The 26,870-nt window shown below is 35.5% G+C and overlaps 1 protein-coding gene across 1 annotated transcript in view; it reads left to right on the top strand.

Annotated features, from left to right (window-relative positions):
* The window catches only part of LRP1B (LDL receptor related protein 1B), a 374,764-nt gene that overhangs the window by 50,184 nt on the left and 297,710 nt on the right, over window positions 1–26,870 (top strand). Inside the window, exons 3-8 of the mRNA XM_077956546.1 lie at window positions 8,856–9,048; window positions 9,734–9,859; window positions 13,632–13,760; window positions 16,175–16,294; window positions 24,322–24,435; window positions 24,680–24,829. Coding sequence (XP_077812672.1) covers window positions 8,856–9,048; window positions 9,734–9,859; window positions 13,632–13,760; window positions 16,175–16,294; window positions 24,322–24,435; window positions 24,680–24,829 — 832 coding nt within the window. The remainder of the gene's footprint in view (window positions 1–8,855; window positions 9,049–9,733; window positions 9,860–13,631; window positions 13,761–16,174; window positions 16,295–24,321; window positions 24,436–24,679; window positions 24,830–26,870) is intronic.

Below are 26,870 nucleotides of genomic sequence, written 5' to 3'. Positions count from 1 at the left end.
TGGCCATACCCCTTCTTTGTCCTTTCTTTCTGTGTCCTCACATGACAGAGAGAAAGGGCTTTCATCTCTCTTCCTCTACATATAAGGACATTAATTACATCATTGGGGTCCCACCTACATGACTTTGTCTAAGCCTAATTACCTCCAAAGGCCTCACCCCCAATTATCATCATACTGGGGTTTCAACACCTGAATTTGTGTGAAGGGGACACAATACTCAGTCCATAATACTATTACAGGTGACTGTTTATATTCATGAAATACCGACTAGGAAATGGCATGCTATCTCTAAAGAAATCCAAAAGACAAATACCATATTAAATCTGTGTACTTACTAGGTATTAGCAGTCTTTTCAGATTTCCAATAGGACAATTTCTGCATTAGTTTTCCAAGGCTCCAGTGTGTATTTGTTTGCATGTGTGTGTGTTTGGAGGACTGACAGTGATGTGAAAATCACTGTTATACAGCAATGTGTCCTGCACTTACATTGATAAAATTTTTCTAAGCACAAGAGAACTTAAGAAAGAACTCTCTTGTCATTTTGTAAAATGAGATGTTCTAATATATTACAGATAAAGGTAGACATTTTCCTTTCCTCTCTAAAAAGGTTGAAGTTTGGGGATATTTGCTTTTTTTAAGTTAAAATTTTATTTTACTCACAACTCAGAGTTCTTTGTACTGCTCCAGTGCCTGTCACTTTGAGTACTGAGCTCTTTCCCCTAGGAGGAAAAGACAAAGAAGTTGGGCAAACCATATGCATAGCAGTGGGTAATGAAGCGAAGCGCTTAGAAAAGAAAACAGATGAAGAGAGCCCCCAATTCAATGCCAAAATACTCCTATGGGGTTGCAATTTTCAGTCCAGGTTTTTGAAAGTCTTGAGCGCAGCCAGGCCATTTGAGCAGGTGCAGTGCAAAGGCCTCAAAACTCACAACAACGCGTGTTCCTACTCATAAGTGGGAGTTGAACAATGAGAACACATGGACACGAGGGGAACATCACATACCGGGGGGCCTGTCAGAGGGTGGGAGCCTAGGGGAGGGAGAACATTAGGAGAAATACCTAATCTAGATGACGAGTTGATGGGTGCAGCAAACCACCATGGCATGTGTATACCTATGTAACAAAACTGCAAGTTCTGCACATGTACCCCAGAACTTAAAGTATTGGGAGAAAAAAAAAAAAAAAACTCACAACACTACAGCCGGTGCTAGGCCCCACTGTACGCCTGGATTGCAGAGCTAACACGAGGCAGCCACCATCTCCCCATGATCTCTGTGTGAATTTGGGAAACGAATGGGAACTATAAGGGACATTGAAACTATACCCTTTGAGAGTAAGTATCTAAGGTACACCTAGTATGTTGACAGCTATTTCATTACTGGGTAGCACCAGATGCAAAGTAGGGAAAACAAAATATAAACAGTGACAGTAAAAATAGTATTTTACTCTGCTCCTGTCCTTCTATGTGCTGCTACTCAACTTTCCATTACTGCTTTTCTTTTCCTGTCTGCATGACAGTGATACAATGAGAAAGTTGTAATGAGTTGGACAGATAGGCTGTAGTGGGCTTACACCATTTTGGCTGGCAGCAGAAGTCCCATCAACTCCCTTTTAATTGAATACAAAAGCATATATTTGATACCAATTTGTAAGGTAAAAAAGGAAAGAAATATAAATTTCTAGTCCAAAATGGTGAATAATTATATATCTGTGTGGTAAGATTATTATTTTATTTATTTTTCCAGTTTTCTCTGTTTTAAAATTCTTAACTACCCAAAGTGGGTCCCCGAATCAGATCATGGGCACCTGGAAGCTTGGGAGAAATGCAGAATCTCAGGGACAATACCTGACCTAGTGAATCCAAGTCTGAATTTCAACAACATCTCAAAGTGATTTATATGCACATTAAAGTTTAATAAATATCCCTTCATAAAATAGAAATTACTTATATATTCAGAAAAAATGGAAGTAATTGCTTGTATGAGAGAGTAATTAGCAGTTAATTTAGAATGAATGTGGCAGGGTTTTGGGAAATCAGAAGGATAATGTTGTTAATTACCTCACAATAATTTACATTGTTTTGGGGTTTTTTGTTTTGTTTGTTTGTTTGTTTTTTGAGACAGAGTCTTGCTCTGTCACCCAGACTGGAGTGCGGTGGCATGATCTTGGCTCACTGCAACCTTTGCCTCCAGGGTTCAAGCGATTTTCCTGCCTCAGCCTCCTGAGTAGCTGGGATTACAGGCACGCATCACCATGCCTGGCTAATTTTTTTGTATTATTAGTAGAGACGGGGCCTTCACCATGTTGGCCAGGCTGGTCACAAACTCCTGACCTCAGGTGATCTGCCTGCCTTGGCCTCCCAAAATGCTGTAATTACAGGCATGAGCCACCATGCCTGACAATTTATATTTTGATATAGGATGAGGGAGAGAGATGTGGTAATCTTTTAATTATCATATTCCTTAAATTATCTATTTTCTCCAAACTATGCCAATTTCAGTAGTTGCTAAATGTTTTAATGTTAGAGTATAGTAATTCCTATGGAGGCAATGTGTGGCAAAAGGATGGGGTTGGGATTTGGAGACGAAATAAGAAAGTGGTTAACAATGTGAACAGTGGGTGCAACTTTGCCACTTTGGCCAGGTTACCTAATTTATCTGCTCTTAAACTTTCTCATACATGTGAAGAAGATTATGTCTTCCTCACAGTTTATTAGTAAAACACTTAAATTGGTAATTGGCATGTAAGCTTGGTACATTTGCTGTTCTAATTTGGAGTTTAACCTTATACCAAATTCCAGATCCTACGTTAATGAGGTGTATCACTGTTGGCAAGTTGCAAATCTCTCCAAGCTGTTTCTTCGTATCTGAATACAATCTGCAATAATCCTTGCCTCACTCAATGATCTTAAGAATTAAATGAATAATGTTTATGAGTACTTACTAAATACCTTGTATAATTTTCTTATTGGCTAGAATCATTGTGTGCATTAATTTTTGTTTGTTTTGCTAAATATTTATTTCTTGATTACCATTCCTTTGCAGTAATCATTCTTGTAAAAGTTTCTTTTTTTTTTTTTTTCCTGGTTACAGGGAAAAGTAACCCAGTGAGTCCTGTTTGGAATATTAATACTGAGGCCAAAAAATCAAATTGATATCTTTATTAAAAATTTATATTTAGACAATTTAATTTGATTTTCAAATACAAAATTTAGAACAACTCTGCAAGCAGAAATCACTAAAGTCTGTAGTTCTAAAGTGGATACTGATTGCCAAGCTCTCTTGGCTTAGAATTTGATAAGGCAGAAGGCCCATTTCTTCATTCTAAGTATATGCCACAGCGCCTCCATCGATATAATTTCTCCATAAAAGGAAGGAATTACTTCCTATATTACATAATAGGAAGGCACAGATTTGTTCCAAATGAAACCAGGGCCTGGTTTTCTGGAAAATAAAATAAAACAGATAGACCACTGGCTAGATTAATAAAGAAGAAGTGAGAAAAGATCCAAATAAACAATTAGAAATGACAAAGGAGATATTACCACTGACCCCACAGAACTAGAAATAACCATCAAAGAATATTATGAGCACCTCTATGCACATACACTAGAAAATCGAGAATAAATACATTAATTCCTGGACACATATACCCTTCCAAGATTGAGCCAGGAAAACGTTGAATCCCTGAGCAGACCAATAATTAGCTCTGAAATGAAATAAGTAATAAATAGCCCACCAACCAAAAAAAGCCCAGGACCAGATGATTCACAGCCGAAGTCTACCAAATGTACAAAAATGAGTTGGTACCATTCCTGCTGAAATTATTCCAAAAAACTGAGGAGGAAGAAATCTTTAACAACTCATTATATGAGGCCAGCATCATCCTGATACCAAAACCTGGTAGAGACATAACAAATAAAGAAAACTTCAGGCCAATATCCTTGATGAACATTGATACAAAAGTTCTCAAGAAAATACTAGCAAACTGATTCCAGCAGCACATCAAAAAGCTTATCCTATGATCAAGTAGGCTTTATCCTTAGGATGCAAGGTTGGTTCAATATATGCAAATCAATAAAGGTGATTCATCATATAAATGGAACAAAAGACAAAAAACACATGACTGTCTCAATAGATGCAGGAAAGGCTTTTGATAAAATTCAACACCCAACACCTCAATAAACCAGGTATTAAAGGAACATACCTTAAACTAATAAAAGCCATCTATGACGAATCCATAGCCAACATCTTATTGAATAGACAAAAGCTGGAAGCATTCCTGTTGAAAATCAGCACAAGACAAGTGATATGTTTTGGCTGTGTCCCTACCCAAATCTCATTTTAAAATGTAGTTCCCATAATCCCCATGTGTCATGGGAGGGACCCTGTGGGAGGTACTTGGGTCATAAGGATGGTTACCTCCATGCTGCTCTCATGAGAGTGAGTGAATTATCATGAGATCTGATAGTTTTATAAGGGGCTTTCCCCCTTCTTTCCTCTGCACTTCTCCTTGCTGCTGTCATGTGAACAACATGTTTGCTTCCCCTTCTGCCATTATTGTAAGTTTCCTGAGGCCTCCCCAGCCATGCTGAACTGTGGATCAATTAAACCTTTTTTCCTTTATAAATTATGCAGTCTTAGGTAAGTCTTTGTTAGTAGCATAAGAATGTACTAGTACAACAAGGATGCCCTCTCTCACCAACCCTTTTCAATATAGTATTGGAAGTCCTGGATGGAGCAATCAGGCAAGAGAAAGAAATAAGGGGCATCCAAGTGAGAGAGGAAATAAAAATATCTTTGTTTGCAGACAATATGATTCTATATCTAGAAAATACCATAGTCTCAGCCCAAAAGCTTCTTAAGCTGATAAGCAATTTCAGCAAAGTCCCGGGATACAAAATCAATGTACACAAATTACTAGGATTCCTATACACTAACAACAACCAAACAGCCAAATCAGAAATGCAGTCCACTCACAATTGCAACACACACACACACACACACACACACACACACACACACACGCAAAATACCTAATAATACAACTAACCAGTGATGAGAAAGATCTCTGCAAGGAGTACTACAAAACACTGCTCAATGAAATCAGAGATGACACAACCAAATGTAAAAGCATTCCATGCTCATGGATATGAATAATCAATATTTAAAAAATGGCCATACCACCCAAAGGAATTTATAGATTAAATACTATTCTGATTAAACTACCATTGAAATTCTTCCCAGAGATAGAAAAAAATGGTTTTAAAATTCATACGAAACCAAAAAATGCCCAAATAGTCAAGGCATCCTAATCACACAAACTGACTTCAAACTGTACTACAGGGCTACAGTAACCAAAGAGCATGGTACTCATACAAAAACTGGCATATAGACCAATGCAACAGACTAGAGATTACAGAAATAAGGCTATATACCTACAACTGTCTGATCTTCAACAAAGCTGACAAAAACAAGCAAAGGGGAAAGGACTCTATTCAATAAATGGTGCTGGGATAACTAGCTAGCCACATGCAGAAGATTGAAACTGAACCGCTTTCTTAAGCCATACACAAAAATTAATTCAAAATGCATTAAAGAATTAAATGTAAAACTCAAAACTATAAAAACCCTGGAAACAAGGTAGGCAATACCATTCTAGACATAGGAACAGGCAAAGATTTTGTGACAAGGCACCAAAAGCAATTACAACAAAAGCAAAAATTGACAAATCGAATACAATTAAACTAAAGAGCTCTGCACAGCCAAAGAAACTATTGGCAGAGTTAACAGACCACCTACAGCACGGAAGAACATTTTTGCAAACTATGAGTCTTACAAAGGACTAATACCTAGCATTATTAAGAAACTTAAATTTACAAAAAAAAAAAAAACTCATGGAAATGTTGTCAAGTGACAGACACTTTTCAAAAGAAGGCATACATGCAGCCAAAAAAATATGCAAAAAACCTCAACATCGAGAAATGCAATTAGAGAAATGCAAATCAAAACCACGAGATACCATTTCACACCAGTCAGAATGGCTATTATTAAAAAGTCAATAAATAACAGATGCTGGCAAGGTTGTAGAGAAAAAGGAAAATGTTTTCAACCATTGTGGAAAACAATGTGATGATTTCTCGAAAGCCTAAAAATAGAGATACCATTGGACCCAGCAATCCCATTACTGGGTATATACCCAAAGGAATGTAAATCATTCTATTGTAAAGATATATGCACATGTATGTTAATTACAACCCTACTCACAATAGCAAAGACATGGAATCTACCTAAATGCCCATCAATGGTAGACTGGATAAAGAAGATGTGCTGCATTTATACCATGGAATACCATGCAACCACCAAAAATAACAAGATCTTGTCCTTTGTAGAAACATGGATGGAGCTGGAGGACATTATCTGTAGCAAACTAATGCAGAAACAGAAAACCAAATACCACATGTTCTCACTTATAATTGGGAGCTAAATGATGGGAACACATGGACATATAGAGGAGAACAACAGACACTGGGACCCATTGGAGGGTAGAGGGTGAGAGGAGCGAGAGGATCAGGAAAAATAATGAAAATAATGAATGGGTACTAAACTTAACCCCTGAGGGATGAAACAGTCTGTACAATGAACCCCTGTGATACAAACTTACCTATATAACAAACCTGCACATATACCCCTGAACTTAAAAGTTAATAAAGGAATATAAATGTTTTTATTACCACCGAATTATACACTTAAAAATTGTAAAGATGACAAATTGCACACATATGTTATACTTCTTCTTCTCTATACATCTCTTTATTTAGGATTTTGTTAATTTCTCTTAGCAATGTTTTATAGTTTTCAGATTCTTGTACATATGTTTTTATATTTAAATATTTTATATTTGTAGAGGCTATTGTAAATAGCTGTTTTTTTATTTCAATTTCTAATTGTTCATAGCTAGTATACAGAAATACAATTTACTTTTTAATAACAGCCATGTATCCTGCAATTTTACTAAATTAATTTATTCATTCTAGCAGTATTTGTTGTAGATTCTGTTAAATGTTTTACGTAGAGGATTTAGTCACTTGCAAATGAAGACAGTTTGACTTATCTTTTCCCATGTAGATTCTTTTTATTTTTTATTTTTTTGCCTTATTATACTGGTTAGAAACTCCAGGATAATGTTAAATAGAAGTAGTGACAGTGATCACCCCTGTTTTGTGCCTCGTTATATTTCTATTATTAGGTTTTGAGTTTTTTGTCAAGAATAGAAGCCATATCTTATCGTGGTTTTTCTGCATGTGTTGGGACATGTATATGAGTTTTCTTCTTTAGTCAGCTATTATGGTGAATTATGCTGATTGATTTTTTAATATTGAATCAAGTTGTATTCCTGGGACAAATCTAATTTTATGATGTATTAGCCATTTTATTGACATAAAAATCCAGTTTTTAGTTTTACTGATTTTGCTCTATTGTTTTTCTGTTTTCTATTTTGTTAAATTTCCCTTCTTTAGTTTCTTCCCTTTATTACTTTGAGTTTAAGTTACTTTTCTTCTAGTTTCTTAAAGTGGAAGCAGAAGTCATTGATTTGAGGATTTTCTTCCTTTTTACATTTTCCTTGCATAGTAGTTTGCTGGTATACATTTTTATACTCTCATAAAAAATTATTGACAGTTAAGCTAGTTTGAAACAGTTTGCTCCTTTCAGGCTTGGCTTCTACAATTTGTTAGAGAAGACTAGAACAAAGTTTATTTAGTCTAGGTTAACAGTTCCCCACTGCTCAGGCAGACCCTAAAGAGTATTCAGAGTCTCATGAATTAGAATTTGAGTTAAATATTTGAATCTGATTGTTGTTAACAGGCATGATTTCTGGACCCATGTGAACTTGGGGACTCTTCTCTCTCATCCTTTCCAGTGGTTCTTTCACCAGCCTGGAGGAGTTGGCTCGCACACATGCATGCACTTATCAGTACTTGACTGAATGCTCCAGGATGACTCTTTTCAGATACCCACAGTTCCCTCTGCTGAACTCTCTACTCTTGACCCTCTGCCCAGTGAGATATAGCAACCCGTAACTTTCCCATAACTTTCACTTCCCATAACTTTTATTCATAGAATTATCTGGGCTCTGTTTCTGTCCTGTGTGTGCTGCTACTTATAATCTCTCTCTGGTAAATGGTGGATGCCATGGGATGCACCCAGTATTTCCTATTACCCAGAAATCAATGCCTTTCATTTCCTGATGTGCAATGTTTTCAAAAGTGTTGTTTCCTATATTTTGCTGTTGTGTGGTTGTCTTAGATGAAAAGATAAATCTAGTCCCTTTTGCTCCATACTGATCTGAGTGAAAGTATGGTCTTTACTTCTAAACTTTTATTCTCAGACATGTACTAGTTTAGTCACTCATGTGGTGAACTTCCTGAAGAAAGAACCTAGATCTTATGGTTCTTTATATTCCATAGGTAGTTCTGGGAACTTGATGAGTATCTACTGTATATCCGGTGATTTCTTACTAAAGGTTAATAAATGTTTATAATCTTCATCTAATATTTTTGGCTTGTTGATTTTTGTTTATAATACCAAACAATATACTTGTTGTACACATTGAATTGTTAAATAAAAGTATACTTGAGATATTATGTAAGTACATTGCAAGCACTAACAATGACTAAAACATTTTAAATATAAAGCATATCATAATTCATTTAGTAAAATTTTATTTTTATCTGATGATTTATGTTAATTAAATCCAACTAAACCAAATCTTTTATTTTTGAAGCAAAAATGGGTGTGGAGATATAAATATCTATATATTCATCATAAAAATACAGTATTTTAATTTATTTCAGGTGATAGTTAAGTCCGGCCCAGGAACTTTCCTCAGCTTGGCTGTTTATGACAATTATATATTCTGGTCAGACTGGGGAAGAAGAGCTATCCTGCGGTCCAACAAGTACACAGGAGGAGATACAAAAATTCTTCGTTCCGATATTCCACATCAGCCAATGGGAATCATAGCTGTTGCCAATGACACCAATAGCTGTAAGTTACAATAGAAAGCAAATGTATTTCCTCATTGTATACTCTCTGATCTCTAAAAACGTATAGATGTTTCCTAGTAATAGTTGGATTTGTTTTTTCTTTTTAAAAATATTATTTTTTATAACTATGATGGTTGATTTTGTTTTTTTTATAGTTCTTAGGAATAGTGTTCAAGATTTGGCTGTTCAAAATATTGAAATTATCTGAAATATTCAAGGCAACTTCTATATTGCATAATTTACCATCACAGGAGCAGTTCATTTTTAATTATTTCTTCTAAAAATTTTATTTCTCTCTCAATCTTCATATCTTTGAATTTTCAAATCAAGTTGTTTCAAATCATAAAAATTACACTTGATAGATAAACTTTGCATCTGGGCTTAACAGTTCTTTAGTCAATGCAGTGCTTACAAAATTGCAGTTTGCAGTATCAATGTGGTTTCTGGCAGAACTAGTTCATTTGATGCCATGGTATCAGATGTATTAGAAAGATTTGATTAGTGTTACATACTTTTGTAATGTACTTAGCCTTAGGAGTGCTTAGATTTTCAAAAGTCCTGAATGTTGCTTTTTAATGGCATATTATTGAGAGATTGAGGTAGTCTAATAGTTTACTATTAATATATATCTAACATAGAATAGAAATTCGATATAAAATGTTACCAATACAACCTCTTTATTGTAGGTGAACTTTCTCCATGTGCATTATTGAATGGAGGCTGCCATGACTTGTGCCTTTTAACTCCCAATGGGAGAGTGAATTGTTCCTGCAGAGGGGACCGAATATTGCTAGAGGACAACAGATGTGTGAGTAAGTAAAGAGAATTGAAATGTAATATGACATATCTGTTCCAAATTCCACACACATAACTGAAATTGTGTTTGTGTATTCATGAAGTTATACTCTCTTCCAATATTAGAAGCTTAGTCATGTTATCTCTCTGCTCTAAAGAAAACTGAGTTCGCTGTTCTGCTTAGTTATAACACCATGTACTAGATAATGATAACCAAAATGGTAACATATGTTTTTACCCTCCTGGTTGTGCACTAGAAAGTATTGGGGCTAGGTAGAGAAGTATCTGCACACAATGGTCATCTGAAAACTTCCAGTTGTGACTTTGTGAATTCAATCAATAGCAAAAGTAATTGAAGCTGAAATAAACTGGTATACAGGCAGTATATCAGTAGCCTTGCAGTAAAACCACTCACAGTCCGTCACAGTATGTAAATGAGAGAGAATGGCTCATGCAGCTTATTTGTAATCATTTCCAAACTGTTAATTAAGAGTGTAACATTTCAGCCTTGCATGATGTTTATACCTCCCAAAGGCATTACAATCTTTAATTAGTACCATTACAATATACACTTATTAACAGCTAAGTTTCCAAAACTGTTTCCAAAATAAATCAAGGTTCAAGTGTTTCAATACTGCCATGAAAAGCTTGCAAGCAAAATTTAAAAAGGTTAATTTCCTTTTAACATTAAGACAATATATATGTGAGGTGGGAGAGAAGAATCTTGTTGGAAATTGGTGAAATCACTCTCAGGATGTGTCAAATTTGATACATTTTTTTCTCTCCTCACCCATTAAATATATCCTCAGTGCATATCTTTTCATGCAGAAAATTAACAGAGTTGGATATGTCTACATAATAAAAATAAGTATTTTTCATCTTCATCTTCAGTCGTTTTTTACTCTCTTTCCAATGGAAGGATTTTATCTCTTTCCTGCTCTTCAATGTAAGTTCTTGGGCATAATTTTCTTTAGCTTTAAAACTATTACACCATATACAAAATAACATAGACATATTTTCTCACTGTGCAAGTTGATACTACAACCCAAAAAGGCACCTCTTAGCACAAAAAGTAAAAGTTGTTTTATTTAAGACTGTGCCAAAGCAAATGAGAAAATGATGCAATTGGTCAAAATTTTAAATACAGATGGCCAATTTCCATATTTCGGGCCACAAATTCCCATATTTCTTTGTCACTTAACACTTCTCTGAATTGCTCAGGCAATGGCTTAAATTCTTTCAGTTTGCCTTTGTGGTTTCAGCTGTAATGGTCTGGATCTGATGCCATCTGTAAGCCTGGAGTGTTAGACATGCATTAGAATCACTCATGTTTCTTTCACAGGTCACTGTAGGCTAGTAGTGAAGCAATGCCTTTAGTCACAACGGCAAAGCTTATTTCTGTACAGTGGAGGCCTGTCCTTGCTGCATAACACATTCAATACAACTGTCCCTACTAAGCTTCTCTCTATTGATGAGAGGAAATGAATCAGGAAGAAAACTGTCATTTTAAACAAGCACGATTGTATTCACATGGAACTGTAGAGTGATATTGGATTCCTCAGAGCTCACAATCTGTTATAGAGGCAGACGACATCCATTGTGCATTCATATTGAAATCCTGTAGTCCAGCGGAGAGATTAGAGAGTAACTCTTGGCTTCTCCTTGTCAAATTCATCTTTAGGGACATGAGAATGTTTGTAGCATATCTGTGTCCTCATCTAAGTGATTTTACCCAGAGCAGTTCATGAATGTTAATGGCAGCATTAAAGGGGTGAAAGGTCATGTACTAACACCTAACTGAGGGCAAATGAGGGAAAACCATTTGTTGTCATAACTGTTGACAAGAAGATTAGGCAGTCCCCTTGCATACAACATTGCTAATCTTATTGTAATCCATAAAAGAAATAGATATAGTAAATATAATTAGATGAATTAATTGCTGTTCAGGAGAATAAGGGCAACTGAACCATGATGTTTCCAGAAAGAAGCAGAAAGCACTCAATATTATTTTATCAAATGAACGTACCTGAAGAAGAATTGTATTCATATAATATTTGTTTTTGCATAATATACAAAACCTATTTATCTTTGAATAGTTTTTGTCTTTTCCCCAAAGGCACTAAGATGGCAACAATGGACATTTGGGTCTGTTAGAGTGAGGAGAGAAAGAGGGTGGACAAAGGTAAAAAAATTAACTATTGGTACTATGCTCAGTACCTGGGTGACAGGATCAATCATATCTTAAACCTCAGTATCATGTAGTAAACCCATGTAACAAACGTGCACCTGTACCTGCTGAATCTAAATAAAAATTGACATAATTAAAAAAAAAGCCTTAGATAAATAGACCCTCTACTAAATTAATTAAATTCTAGGAATAATAAAGAAATAAAACCTTGGAAAGTTCAAATAGTACTAGTGGCTGTTTAATTGAATATTCCTGAAATAAAGCTCAAAAACTAATACTAAATTATAAAATTAAGCTATATTCTTTCATTAGCAGAGATGAATGAATTCTGCTTACCTCCAACATAAATAATACAAATGTATTTAAATGTACAATTATTCAGCAAGCAACAGGGTGAGTACATACATGCAAGCAGACAGTATATCCCAAAAATTGGATCCCAAAGTCTGCTGGTAAATCTATTACTGAAGATTAAAAATAAGTCCATTGTCCTCAATAGAAACCCTTAAAAATAGTAATCACATACTGCCATTGTAAGGATGAAACTTAACTGTAGAAAAGATCTTTTTGTACTTTCAGACTCTTAACTTACAAATTAGTGCAAATCACCTAAAAATTCAAACTCTTAATTTCTAATAAAAATTCTGAGGCTTAGAAATGAGACTTTCTGACAGCAGTCATTTGGAGTCCATAGCATCAGGTGCACATGCTTTCCACTTGACCATTGTCCTCCTGCCCCTCATCCCACTGATTCCTGTACACTTTATGGAGTAGGTGCTGCTCATGTATGGCAGCAAGAAAGAGTCTGCTCCTGAGAACCTCCCACACATGGATCTGACAAAGGTCTTATTTTAACAATTCTTATATTTCTGAACAGTATAACTTGCTACTGAGGTTTAATCAGAAGATAGTTAGGAAGACCAGAAAGTGGGGAAAAGTAGGGACTATTCATTTGACTGAGATGATTCACATCGAACATTCACAATGGGTACTGTACGCACTGAAAAATATTAGTATATTGAAAAATACATAATAGATTCCAGTAACAAAACACAAAAACACTTTCAGTATGTACAGAGCTCATTTAATTGGCTCTTTTTAAAAACAATAATAATAATAATTATTATTATTACTCTTTTGAGACACAGTCTTGCCCTGTTGCCCAGGCTGGAGTGCAGTGGCGAGATCTCCATTCACTGCAACCTTGGCCTCCCAGGTTCAAACGATTCTCCTGCCTCAACCTCCCATGTAGCTGGGACTGCAGGCACGTGTCACCACGCCCGGCTAATTTTTTGTATTTTTGGTAGAGATGGGGTTTCACCATGTTATCCAGGATGGTCTCAATCTCCTGACCTCGTGATCCGCCCACCTCGGCCTCCAAACGTGCTGAGATTACAGGCGTGAGCCTCTGTGCCTGGCCAGAAAATTATTTTTTAAGATCTTAATTTCATAAAGAAATGTCATAAACCATGGCTCTTTAATTTTACATTTTGATAAATTTTAGTTTATCTTTATAATTAAAATTAAGAAAAATAATTGTAGTGGTGTCAAAAAATATTGGTCATTGCACAAAAGAATTGACTTTTTTTTTTTCCTTGCAGCTAAAAATTCCTCCTGCAACATTTATTCAGAGTTTGAATGTGGAAATGGTGAGTGCATTGACTACCAGCTCACCTGTGATGGCATTCCTCACTGTAAGGATAAATCAGATGAAAAACTGCTCTACTGTGGTAAGTGTCCAATATGGGTTTGCTCATTTCAGATAAAGTTTTCTGATTCTTTTACAGTTTTTGGTTTGCTTGTCTCTGTTTGGTTTATGTGGATAATTTCTTTAATATTTCTCATTAACCTGTTGATCTAAGGCAATTGATGTGGCTTTGCTTGTGTTAAAATGAGGTACTTTATCTCCTATTTGATAGCCATGATATTCACTAAATAATTTCTTCATGGTTTTATATCCACAAAATAGACCTTTTTATTTTATTTTATTTTATTTTATTTAAAGAGACAGAGTCTCATTGTGTTGTCCAGACTGGTCTTAAACTGCTGATCTCAAGCAATCCTCCTGCCTCAACCTCACAGAGTGCTAGGATAACAGGTCTGAGCATCACATCCAGCCAGAATATGAATATTTTTAAAAGTAGTAGCTAATCTTCTGAACTCCCTACTTATTCATCTCTAGCAGTAGGTTTTAGGTTTACTTTCCTTAAAATGTAACTCAGAAATATCAGTGGTTTTTGGATATGGACAGGCTTACTCTGAAGCAAAGTTTCACCAACAGACAATAGCACATTGTTGGGTTGTTATCAAAGTCTTGTCAGTTCTATTTCTGTCTCTAGGATTAGCATGGGAGCTAGTGTCCTTTGGTACAAAGGCTCATTTCCTTAGGCACGGTCCACATCAAACATAGAATTCCACCAGCTATGCTGCTTTTGGTAACACTTAGTGACAGTCAACCTCTAACCTCCCTTAGGAGTAGAGATTAACTTTTATGCTCTAGTAAGCAGCTGAGATTTCCCTTCATTGCAACAATATTTTTCCTGGAAATCTGCCTTTGCATAATCATTGATAATCATTGTATATTTGATCCAGATTTTTAAAAAATGGTCCTGATTTATTTTTAATCCTGGAAATCCAATAGCATTGGGCCCATATGCTATGCAAAATTTAGGAGTCTATATCTGAAATTGCTACATTTTATGTCTACTTTTCTCCTCTATTCCATTATCTGGTAATAATTACACCTGAATAATTAAAGAAAAGTCAGAACAAGGGAAAGACAGGATCTGTGAGTTCCACAGACAGTCTTCTCACTCTTTTACATTACATGATAACACACCATCATTTAAACTGAGAGTCTAATGTAATTTGTCCATAATTGATATGCAACCAATATCTTAAAGAATTTATCTCAAATAACATATTCGCTTTAATGAATGGCTATATTCTATAAGATATAAAAATATTAAAGCATATAAAAGTAATAAACTCACAGGTTTGCATTTACTATAAGTTGACTTGAGATTATATTTCATGTTATTTTTATCTTTGTGGAAGTCAGATGATACTCATGTAGAGCAGGAGTTGGCAAGCATTTTCTGTAAAGGTTCAGCTGGTAAATATGTTAGGTTTTGTGGGTCATATATGCTTTCTGTCATATATCCTCTGTTGTTTATTATTTATCATCCTTTAAAAATGTTAAAGCTATTGTTAGTCCAATAGGGATATGAAAACAGTCTCACAGGCTAGATCTGGCCTATGGATAATAGTTTGCCAATGCCAGGTATAGAGTATGGGCTTTGGACTCACACCTGACGTTAGATCTTTGTTCCCAAACCTGCTAGTGTAACTAGCCTAGTGTACAAACCCTAGTGTGACTAGGGTAAGTAACATAACTCACTTCTCTGTGTTTTAGTTTTCTGCTATGAAATAGCTAGCTCTTATGAGTAGTTGAGAGTATTAAACCAGCAAGTATTTATCTACATATACTCAGTACAGAGCCTGGGGCAAAGCTGACGTTTAATACATGGCAGCTATAATTATTGTAAGTAGTAGCTTCTGCCCCAAATCAGAGAATGTCAAGAAACTTTCATAATGGTAAATAGAACTCAGAAGGTCATTCTTTCTCAGGGAATTCTGTAGATATTTTAAGATAATTTTTAAGAGCAATTTATTGATATTTAGATGACTCCGTGAGACACTGATTCAGGAATACATGTTTTGTTGCTTTTTCTCCTTGTTATAAAATCCTTGCAGATAGATGCAAAGGATATAGGAAATGGATGTTGGAGTGTTTTTGTTATGTTTGAGGTACATATTTATTGCTTCAGAATTGAATACGTGATATATGTTTATTTCTGTGCTACTTGACAGAATTGCCAGAAACAATAACATGGGTATAACTTGAAAAGATCTCCAGGCATGAATGACTAAAGTTAAAACACTAAGTTGGAAAGGGCCCTTGCTGAATGAACTATTCTTTGACAATACAGAAACATTCTAATCCACAGCTTTTGTACGGCACAGCACTTGTTTTATAGATCCATAATCCAGTCATTATGAATGAAATATTATCTGTGATTTTCATTTTGTACAAATATTTCTATATGATCTCTGGTTATGAGTTTCTACTTTTATTTATAAGAAAACAGAAGCTGTCGAAGAGGCTTCAAACCTTGCTATAATCGCCGCTGCATTCCTCATGGCAAGTTATGTGATGGAGAAAATGACTGTGGAGACAACTCTGATGAATTAGATTGTAAAGGTAAATACTTGTTCCATCAGTCTCGGAGTATGGGTGTGCTAAGTGTTTCCTGAACTTTTCCAACATTCATTTCTGAGAGCTTTATGGTATATAACACCTAGTAACATCTATGGATCACATTTTGGTAAATGCTGTTGGAATGAAGTTGCTAAAGTTACTTGAAAATTCTGACTATGTTCTCTATTTCTGTTTTCTATTCGTTTCCTCACTTTAAAACACTTATAATTTCTCACCTCTTCAGTTCCACCTTCCTGGATTTGGACATTTCTACCAGAATGTGTAATATTGAATTTTCTGCTCCAAAAATGTTCCCCTTTATCCCGTAGTTCTCTGTTTTACTCACGATCACATTTTCCTAACCACTGTACAGGAAACTTTGGTGTTCTCCTTAATTTCTCCTTCTCACATATCCAATCATCAACACATCTTCCAGTTCTTTGAAATAGCTTCCATTTCAATCCAATTTAAGCCTGGGTTAACAGAGTATCCCTTTACCTGGTTTCCCTGCTTATACTTTTTCCATTTCATCCCGATGTCATCAGTCATGCTAATACTGTTTAACATTTTCCCAAAGTGGCTATTGGGATAGATGATGAAGCCAAATTACCTGAGTTCAAACTGCTGCCTCAACACTTATTGTCTAAATTCGGATATTGCACGTAACTATTCTGTGTCTCAGTTTCCCAAACAGCAAGGTAGGAAAAATAATGAAATAAGAATAACAATATTAAATAAGTTTAGGGCCGGGCTCGGTGACTCAAGCCTGTAATCCCAGCACTTTGGGAGGCCGAGACGGGCGGATCACGAGGTCAGGAGATCGAGACCATCCTGGCTAACACAGTGAAACCCCGTCTCTACTAAAAATACAAAAAATTAGCCGGGCGTGGTGGCGGCGCCTGTCGTCCCAGCTACTCGGGAGGCTGAGGCAGGAGAATGGCGTAAACCCGGGAGGCGGAGCTTGCAGGGAGCCGAGATTGCGCCACTGCACTCCAGCCTGGGCGACAGAGCGAGACTCCGCCACACAAAAAATAAATAGATAAAAATAAATAAATAAATAAATAAATAAATAAATAAATAAATAAATAAGTTTAGAACAGTATTTGGCAATAGTGAATGCTGTATTAGCACTGGCATATGTGTGTGTGTGTGTGTGTGTGTGTGTGTGTCTATTGCACTGATAAAGAAACCTTTAATGGAATGTCAATGTTTGCAGAATACATGATAAGTTTTTGTCTGACATTGAAAGCCTTCTTAAATCTGGACCCCACAGATATTTCCAAAGCATTATCACTTTAAAGCCTTTCCATTCAATGAACACATTTTATTGACTGCAATGCATTAAGATTTGAGACACAAAATTCATGAGATACATGCCTGCACTCGAGAATATCAAATTCTAACTGTAAGACAGCCATGTAAACAGATGAAGATACATATATCTGTGATTGCACACATAAGAACACCCATATGTCTTTTTTTGGTTTTTGGCTTTGAAGTATCCTCAAAGGTTTCATAGGCTATACTGAATTTAAGCTGAGTCTTAAACTAAAAATAAGGTAGAATGAAGGAAACAAAAGAGAATACCAAGTAGAAGGACTAGTATTGAAACTGAAAGTAATTTGATATAGTCACAGACAGATTACATATAAGAAACTGGTAAAAACAGAAAGGGCCAGGCACAGTGGCTCATGTCTGTAATCCTAGCACTTTGGGAGGCCAGGGTGGGCAGATCATTAGGTCAAGATATCGAGACCATCCTAGTCAACATGGTGAAACCCCATCTCTAATAAAAATACAAAAATTAGCTAGGCGTGGTGGCAGTCGCTAGTAGTCCCAGCTACTCGGGAGGCTGACGCAGGAGAATCGCTTGAACCCAGGAGGTGGAGGTTGCAGTGAGCTGAGATTGCGCCACTGCACTCCAGCCTGGTGATAGAGCGAGACTCCATCCCCCCACCCCCCAAAAAACAAAAACAAACAAACAAACAAAAGAGAAGGTAGAGGAAGGGGCCAGGGCATGAAGGTGCATTTTGTGCCATGAGAAGTGACTCAAACTTTATCTTGTAGTCACTAGAGAGTCACTGAAGGTTTAAAGCAGGCCAAATACAATCAAATTTACATTTCAAAAAGGAAAGAAAAGAATAGGATTGTGTTAATGAAACCTGTAATAATACGATTTGTTTGTGTGGGAATGGGGATAAGACAATAATGACAGTTTGCATTTTGAGGTTGGAACACTTGAAGACATGTAAATGAAGCTATTTCACAGGCATGTAGATAGGTAGAGATTTGGAACTCAGGTAATAGATGTTTATCAGAAATATTGATTTGGGGCACATTAAGGAGAAAAACTCAGAGGAAGTGTGGAGTAATGATTGCATGAGTAGAGTGCATCAAAATTACTTATTGGAATAAGAAATTATATACAGAAAGGTGAAGTAGCCTGCAGGACTAATAGAAGGATGTGCTTAAGAAATTATTATCTCAAGAAAGGAGGGTCATTCAGCATTTTCAAGTGCTACAGAAAGGACAAGAGGGCAGGTATGAACTCGAGGTATCCATCATATTTGGCAAATAGTAGATACTCACTTGATTACATTTATGGGTGTCATTTCAGTGGAATAGTAGAGGAAAGCAAGAGCACATAGTGTGAAGGCAGAAAATGGGTGGTAAGGAATAAAGACAGTGAATATAAACTGTTTTTAGAAAAGATTGATGGTAAAGGAAAAGTATGAAGTACAGTTGTGATGACAGGGCTATGCAGAGTTGAGGAAGGGGGCAGAATGTGTGCAAATTGTTTTGTAGCTGTATGGAACATTGGGAAGTTACTCTGCCATCTTAGACAGTGTGACTTTGTGGAAACACTTGCATAGATTATCATCTAAGGTTGACACTGTAGCTTAGAAAGAGCTAATGGCATTTGCCAATTAAGTTACCTATTAACTTAATTTAAAAAGGATTTAACAAGATTTAAAAAGGTAAAATATAGTCAGACACTGGAAGTAGGAGGAGGGAAATAAATTAGCATTTGGAAGAAAGGTGGAAAAGAAATTAGAAGACCTAGAAATAGATATGTTCTGTCAATTATTTGTAAGCAGGAAAGGAAAATATAATATAGGCATTAACCCAGGTTAAAGGTAAAGCAATCAAGAAAGAATGTACCAGAACTGAGCAATAAATACAGAAAATAGATTTTAAGGCAAGATTCATCAAAATTAACTGTGGGAAGATGATACGTTACTATGGGTTTTCTCCAGAAATGAAAGTGTATTTTCAAAAGTGGTAAGTAAATTAGTCAGTGTGTTTGGGTTTATGAAATATAATACCTCATATATGGTAGGTGTTTATTATATTCTTATGTGGCTGGTTGAAGCAGTAAGTCTTCTAAAATATAAATAGATTTTATTCTACCTAATGATATCAATACCAGCTGCTGAATAACAATAAAATAACTCAAATACATATTTCCTCTTTTTCAGTCTAAACTCTTGATTTTTGTGTTATAACTATCTTAGTCATACTCTTGGGCACAGAACAGTGCCTTTGTGAATGAAGCTTCTCTTTTAACCTTTCTTTTATGGTAAAATTATAACAGTTGGATATCTTAAAAATAAACAAGCAAAACTTATGCCTTAAAGCTGGTCACGCTGAATGCAGGACATTTGAAACTAAACTTGCTCATGGAAACACAAGTATATACTTTATTACTTAATAGAAACTAGTGAATTTAATTCAATGGACTAGCTCCTTTAGGATAAACAATTGGTAGCTATTTGGATGAAAGATTACTCTTAATTGAATCTTTTAGTTTTGACTTTTCTCTCATTTTAAGTTTATTAACATAGTGTCATTGTAGAGTACCTTTCAAGCTATAGAAGGAAGACTTCCCTGGGTCCATATCCCATAAGCCAGGCTGTCTGATAAAGACTTATATTATGCAAATGTGTTTCCACCAAATATCTCCCTTATAGTACATAAAAGATGATAAAGGAAAAGGCATAGATAAGGGGTTCAGGGAAAATGGAAAAGAGGTGTCTTTCCAAGCCCTTTCTTCCAGTTGCCGCTTCTCTCTTTCTATTGTCAGTGCAATGTAGAGATGCAGTGCTGTTTTGCACATATATGCAGACATGCAAATCACCTATCACTTTTTAATCAAAATAAAATATAAAAGATAAAGTGATATAATTAGAAGTCGGGATGTACAGGGAGATTTTGATAGACTGTGGTAAGAGGCTATCGTGGAGCCGTCTGTAAATTATCTGAAGTACTACTATAGTTTGCTGAATGTAGATGTCAGTAGTAATTGTTACTTTTTTAAAATTTCACAAGAGCAGAGAGTCTATTTACAGAGTAGAAAGGGTGTTGCAATGAATTGCTTTTGGCTTCTTCTCTTTTGGGGGGAAAAAAACCATGCCAAATCTTCATCATTTTTTAAATTTACTGCCCTTTTCTAGAGGCCTTTTCATGACTGAGAGCTTTAGACATCAGGCCATCTGCAGGTGCGGAGATGAGGCATTGTTCGTAAGTGTGTCATTTTGTGCTCCTCTTCTGGTTGCGTGGCAGGGTGAGTGAATACATTCAGGGAGAGTGCACGATATGCTTTCTTCCCTGTTGAGATGAGTACAAACTGCTCCCTTTGGGAAGTACGTGAAATTCCTTAGGGCCACGGAGGGAGTTTTAGGTAGACTGAGCCAGCAGTTCTGATGCTCCTTAAAGGAGGGGAAACTAGCATTTGTTTTTTCCTAAGTTTATAGTAAACCTTTGAAAAATTCCATAAACAACAAGCTAAAGGAAAAGGATAAACATAGCTGGAGAAGAAACTGGCATTCCTTCTGGATTTGTGCACCCTTAGAACCTAAGGGGTGAATTAAATAATTAAATAAAAGATGTTGTTTGAAAGTAAATGAAAGGGAGATAGGAGAGCAAACTTAATGCTTCCCCGCCCCGCCCCCCTTTGCAGTTTCCCTTTGCTACAGGTTGGGTAAGGGATGTTGGAAGAGAGAATTGACTTAAGTTATTTATAAGAAACATCCTAAGAACCGCAGAAAAGCCATTGATTTTTAAATCTTTCAAATCTCATTAAATATTTTAGCTGACATGCTAAAAAGAAAGTGGAAGAAATAGTAAAATTAAGAAAGTATATTAGAGAGAGTGGTTTTACTTTCTCTCTTGCTGCTACTTTTGATCCACAGTCCCTGACAGATCTTCCTTTGTAGTGCCTCATTGCTATTCCTGCTGTGGCTGTAGGGTGTTTTCACTCATGTTTCATAGGCTTACTTTTTCTTTTGGACTACCTGGAGGGAAAAGTGTAGTATCTCTCCCTCGGCTTATCTTTATTTGGGCCATATTATTTTATTTTCTCTCCTTATCAGGACTCTTAGCCTGAGGAAATGTTGCCAGAAAACTTTCATATTCACTTGACAAATTAGAGATTTCAGTATCTTTCTTCCTCAAAAATCACCATATGGATGAAACAAATTCCAATACTTAACTGACTAAAACAAAGTGAAGAAGAAATATAGTTGAGGCAACAGAGAGAGAGAGGTTTTGGCACGAGATGTGTTTACTTATCTAAAGAAGTTCCTACTATTTCTGCAGATTTTTTCTTCCTCACAGGATCCTCCTTCCTTGCCCGTTAATGCAGGAGATATTAATCCCCACAATCACCTTGCTCATATTGCTTACAAAATTCTGAAACAACTTTCATCACCCTATCTAACTCTCTGGTGGTTCTCAACCCTATACCAAATAATGCAACATGTGGAGACAGGATCAGGTACAAAGGGACAGTCTGTTCTTACTTGCACATCTTACACACTCTGATAGCCCATCCTTGCCCCCTCCCGAGGATTCATTAGCCCTATTGTTATTTTGGAAAATAGGAGGAAAAAATTAATACATCCTGCAAGTCTTCTATTCTTTGTTCTATACTGTGAACTTCCTCCTTTATCTATTTCCTTATGCTTTTTAATATAGTTTTTTAAAAAAATTACTACTTTCTAACCCCTCTTCTGAACTTCAAAGTTAAAGTTTCTTTTCATGTAGTTTGAGGTCCTCTATTTCTTTCTTGTTTCCAGAACTCAATCTAGGACTGTGTTCCATTTGTCCCAAGTGTCCTTCCACTGTTCTCCCAAGTTATCCTTTACTTTCTCTGTTACCTCAGAACTTCCAGTACTGGTTTTTGAAACCCTATTACTGTGAAATCCCCCTGAATTTCCAGTTTTCTTTACTGTCTGAAATGCCATTCCCTACATTTGCCTCTTCGTTGTCTCTGCCACTACTTCTCACTCAGACAGAGGATTCTCTATAGGAGATTGGAGGCAGATGGTGACCATGAAATGAGTGGCAAGTGTCCCCATTAGCATCTTCCTGGCATCCAAAACTCTAACTTCAAGTAGATAGAAACTCTAGTGCATTATGAGATGAACTATTATAGGCTTACTTAGGAATACTATAACTATCTAAAATGTTATTAAGCAGAGAAATGCGATATGTCTTTTAAAAAGAGATTATAAGCTATCTTTTAGAACAAAGTTAATAAGAAACTACTAGTAGATGGTGAAGCCAAAAACAAAATGTAAATGATTGACATGATTATATTCTACATTACATATTGCATTTACTATTTCTATTGAAAAAATAGAATATGAAATGTAACACAAAAGAATATAAGGGAGGTTTTGCTCCTATGGACATAAAAGAAAATAATTTGTTCTGTTTTGGAACAATGCATTTATCTCTACTTGTAAGAGTATTATCTGTTTCACATGTTGTGATATCATTTTTAATAAAAAAGTGAAGCAATTATAATTGCAAATTGTAAATAAAACATTTATTCTAATCATCATTTAAACAGATAAGTATGCAATTTTGAGATAGAATTCAATATAATAAGAACCGTACATTATGAAATACAAATGACATACACATCCTTGAGTAAAATCTGCATATTTTAAAATAGCATTTTAACCATTTACGATTGATATAATTTCTATTTATAATTAAATAGGCACTTTAAAATATCAACACTAGTAAAAGTGGCATAATCAAAGGGCCCTTCAGGTTATCCTTCGAGGTAATCAACTTGTAAAAATTTGAATTTGGAATAAAAATATCACCTAAGTTAATTTAACATACATAGCATGTAATGTACCCATTTACAGCATTTTACTGGAAACCATTATATGATTATGAATGGGTAAGCAACATAGAAAGGACTATATGATTAAAAATAAGATACTTTATACAAAATGTATATAATGACAATAGCGTATTGAATCTAATTTTCATTTAAGTAGAGCAGAGAATTGGATGACTTTTATAACAACACCAATAAGGAATGACACATTTATATGTTCCTGGGCATGAGGCATCCTATTTCTTATATTAAATATTAATGATGAATGGTCATGTAACAGAGTATGTGATAGCATGGATGACTTTCTAATAGTGGTAAACTCTTCCCTCTGAGAAACAAAGCCAGTGCTCAGTGGTTCCCCCTGCCAATCTCTTTGTTCCTGTTTCTATCTCTATCTCACTCTATTACGGCAAGAAATGCTTCCCTTCTTGGCAACCAGGTTGGGATTTCCCAGTAGGTATTTAATCAGGCATTTGTCTACTCTCATAACCTTGGAATATTGAAGGTGGAAAGAGAGAGAATCTCCAGCATTCTTTTTTTTTTTGGCTCAGTGCTAGGGTAATATTACCACAACAATGTGATAGGAACACAGCATAGTCCCTACTCTCATGGAGCTTACGTTTAGTTAGTGAGACTGCAGGGACTTAAACAGGCAGCCTCAATGCAATATGCTACATACCACAACAGAGAGAAGAATTGTGTGCTAGGGGAAGACACATAAGAGGCATCTAACCCACGCTTGAAGGTGGGGTTCAGGGGTCAGGTTTGGCTTCTCAGAGTTACAAAAGCAAAACCAAACAAAATTATACAAAATAATTGAATTGTTCAAAAAGTAAAAGCAAGGAGTCATTCTGTCCCATCTCTCCATTTGTTTATGTACCTGTTTCTCTAGTTTCAACCTGTGCCACAGTTGAGTTCCGCTGTGCAGATGGGACTTGTATTCCAAGATCAGCACGATGCAACCAGAACATAGACTGTGCAGATGCTTCAGATGAAAAGAACTGCAGTAAGATATTCCGCTACCTTTCATCTGTTTATGCTTGGGCACTTTTGGCATTGCATTGAACACTGTGCAAGATTTTACTGAACTTTGTCCAAAATTGGTATGTAATTAACCCCTGTTGTGTAGGATAATTACATATCTATTTCCTCAAATGAAGTTAACTTTTCTCATCTCTGTGACCTACATAGAAGGCTCATAATCTTTGCAAATGAGGTACTTTTTCATTTTTTTGTTTACCTTCTTCTAGATAACACAGACTGCACACATTTCTATAAACTTGGAGTGAAAACCACAGGGTTCATAAGATGTAATTCTACTTCACTGTGTGTTCTGCCAACCTGGATATGCGATGGGTCTAATGACTGTGGAGACTATTCAGATGAATTAAAGTGCCCAGGTAATACTAGATTTTAGAAAAACATGGGCTTTGCCATGGAGATTTTGAGGCTACCTAGTTGTGTAGAGTAAATTTGTTAATTTTCATTCTTAATATCAATTATTGACATTAAAATTTAAATGACACAGACTAAAATGTAATTAACCTGCGCTAAACATACCACTTGATCTTTTTAAGTGAGTTAAAAAATGATAAGAAACTGTCCTAAATTTGGATCAATTTTTAATGTTTAGTTTATTAATCCTTTCAGAATTGGTGATTAAGTCTTTCAAATCTGTAATTTATAATTCTTCAACAGAATTATTACATACCTAGAAATAACTTCATAAAAGAAGAGAAACAATGTTTCTTATGACTGGCTTTACTCAGTGTTATTGTACAGCAATGTTGTAATGCAGTTTACAAAATCCTTTGGTGTAGTAATTTGAGTAATAGTTATAATCATTGTTGAATCAAGTTAAGACAGGTTCATTTATATCTGACTGTTACCAATCTTTACACACATATGCCCTGAAAACTGTCATCTACATTCTTAGAAGAATGCCTTCCAGCAAAGTTCTTGACTGTTTCTTTCTATTTGAGGACATGAAAAAAAAAATTATAAAAAGAACTATGTACAACTGGAAGTAGAGATTCTATGTAGGACATTATTACATTTTGTCTCATACTTGTTTGCCTGTCTCCACTCTGCTGCTACACCCATGTTTTTCATGTTTAGTTGATATGTAGTAATTTTTAAGCTATTTTAAGAAATGATATTCATAAGTATTTTGCACAAAAGTTTATGCACACACAATCTACTATGGAAATCTGATATTTTAGTAGATGATACATTTATTATTTCTAAATTTGTGATGGTTCTTTTATCATGTATAAAATATAATTGTTTAAATTTTTATTTTACAGTCAGAGTGGACATGTGCAGGCTTATTACTTGGGTATATTGCATGATGCTGAGGTTTGGGCTTGTATGGATCCTGTAACCCATTTAGTGAACATGGTACCCAATAGAAAATTTTTCAGCCCTTTGCCTCCTTCCTCCCTCTCCCCTTTTTGGAGTCCCCAGTATCTATTGTTCCATCTTTACTTTGTTGTGTACTCAATGTTTGTCCCCCACTTATAACTGGGAACATGTGGTATTTGGTTTTCTGTTTTTGTATTGATTTACTTAGGATAAGGCTCTCGAGCTGCATTCATGTTACTGCAAAAGACATGATTTCAATTTTTTATGACTGTATAGTATTCCATGGTGTATGTGTACCATATATTCTTTATCAAGTCCACTAGTGATGGACATCTACACTGATTTAATATATTTGCTATTGTGAGTAGTGTTTCAATAAACATATGAATGCATGTATCTTTATTTTCCTTTGAGTATGTGATGAGATTGGGTTAAATCATAGTTCTACTTTTAGTTTTTGGGAAATCTCCAAACTACTTTTCACAGGGGTTGAACTAATTTACATTCCTATCAACAGTGTGTAAGTGTTTCTTTTTCTCCACAACCTTACCAACATCTTATTTTTTGACTTTTTAAACAAAAGGCATTCTGACTACTATGAGATGGTATCTCGTCGTTTTGATTTGCATTTCTCTCATGATTAGTGATGTTGAGCACTTTTTTTGTGTGTTTGTTGGACACTTTTATGTCTTCTTTTGAAAAGTGTCTGTTTCTATACTCGACCCCGTTTTAATGGGGTTATTTGTGTTTTTTATTTCTTATTGATTTATTTAAATTCCTTATAGATTCTGGATATTTGTTCTTTGCCAGATATATAGTTGGAAAATATTTTCTCCCATGGTACCTGTTTACTCTGTTGATAGTATTTTTGGTGTTGTGGAGAAGCTCTTCAGTTTAATGAAGTCCCACTTGTCAATTTTTGTTTTTGTTGCAATTGCTTTTGAGGACTTAGTCATAAATTCTTTTCCTAGGACTGTGTCCAGAAAAGCATTTCCTAGGATTTCTTCTAGTATTTTTATAGCTTGAGACCATACATTTAAGTCTTCAAACTTCTTTGACTTACTTTTTGTATATGAT

This window comes from Macaca mulatta, chromosome 12 (assembly GCF_049350105.2).
Source record: "Macaca mulatta isolate MMU2019108-1 chromosome 12, T2T-MMU8v2.0, whole genome shotgun sequence".
NCBI lineage: Eukaryota > Metazoa > Chordata > Mammalia > Primates > Cercopithecidae > Macaca > Macaca mulatta.
This window is presented reverse-complemented; position numbering and strand designations above follow the sequence as displayed.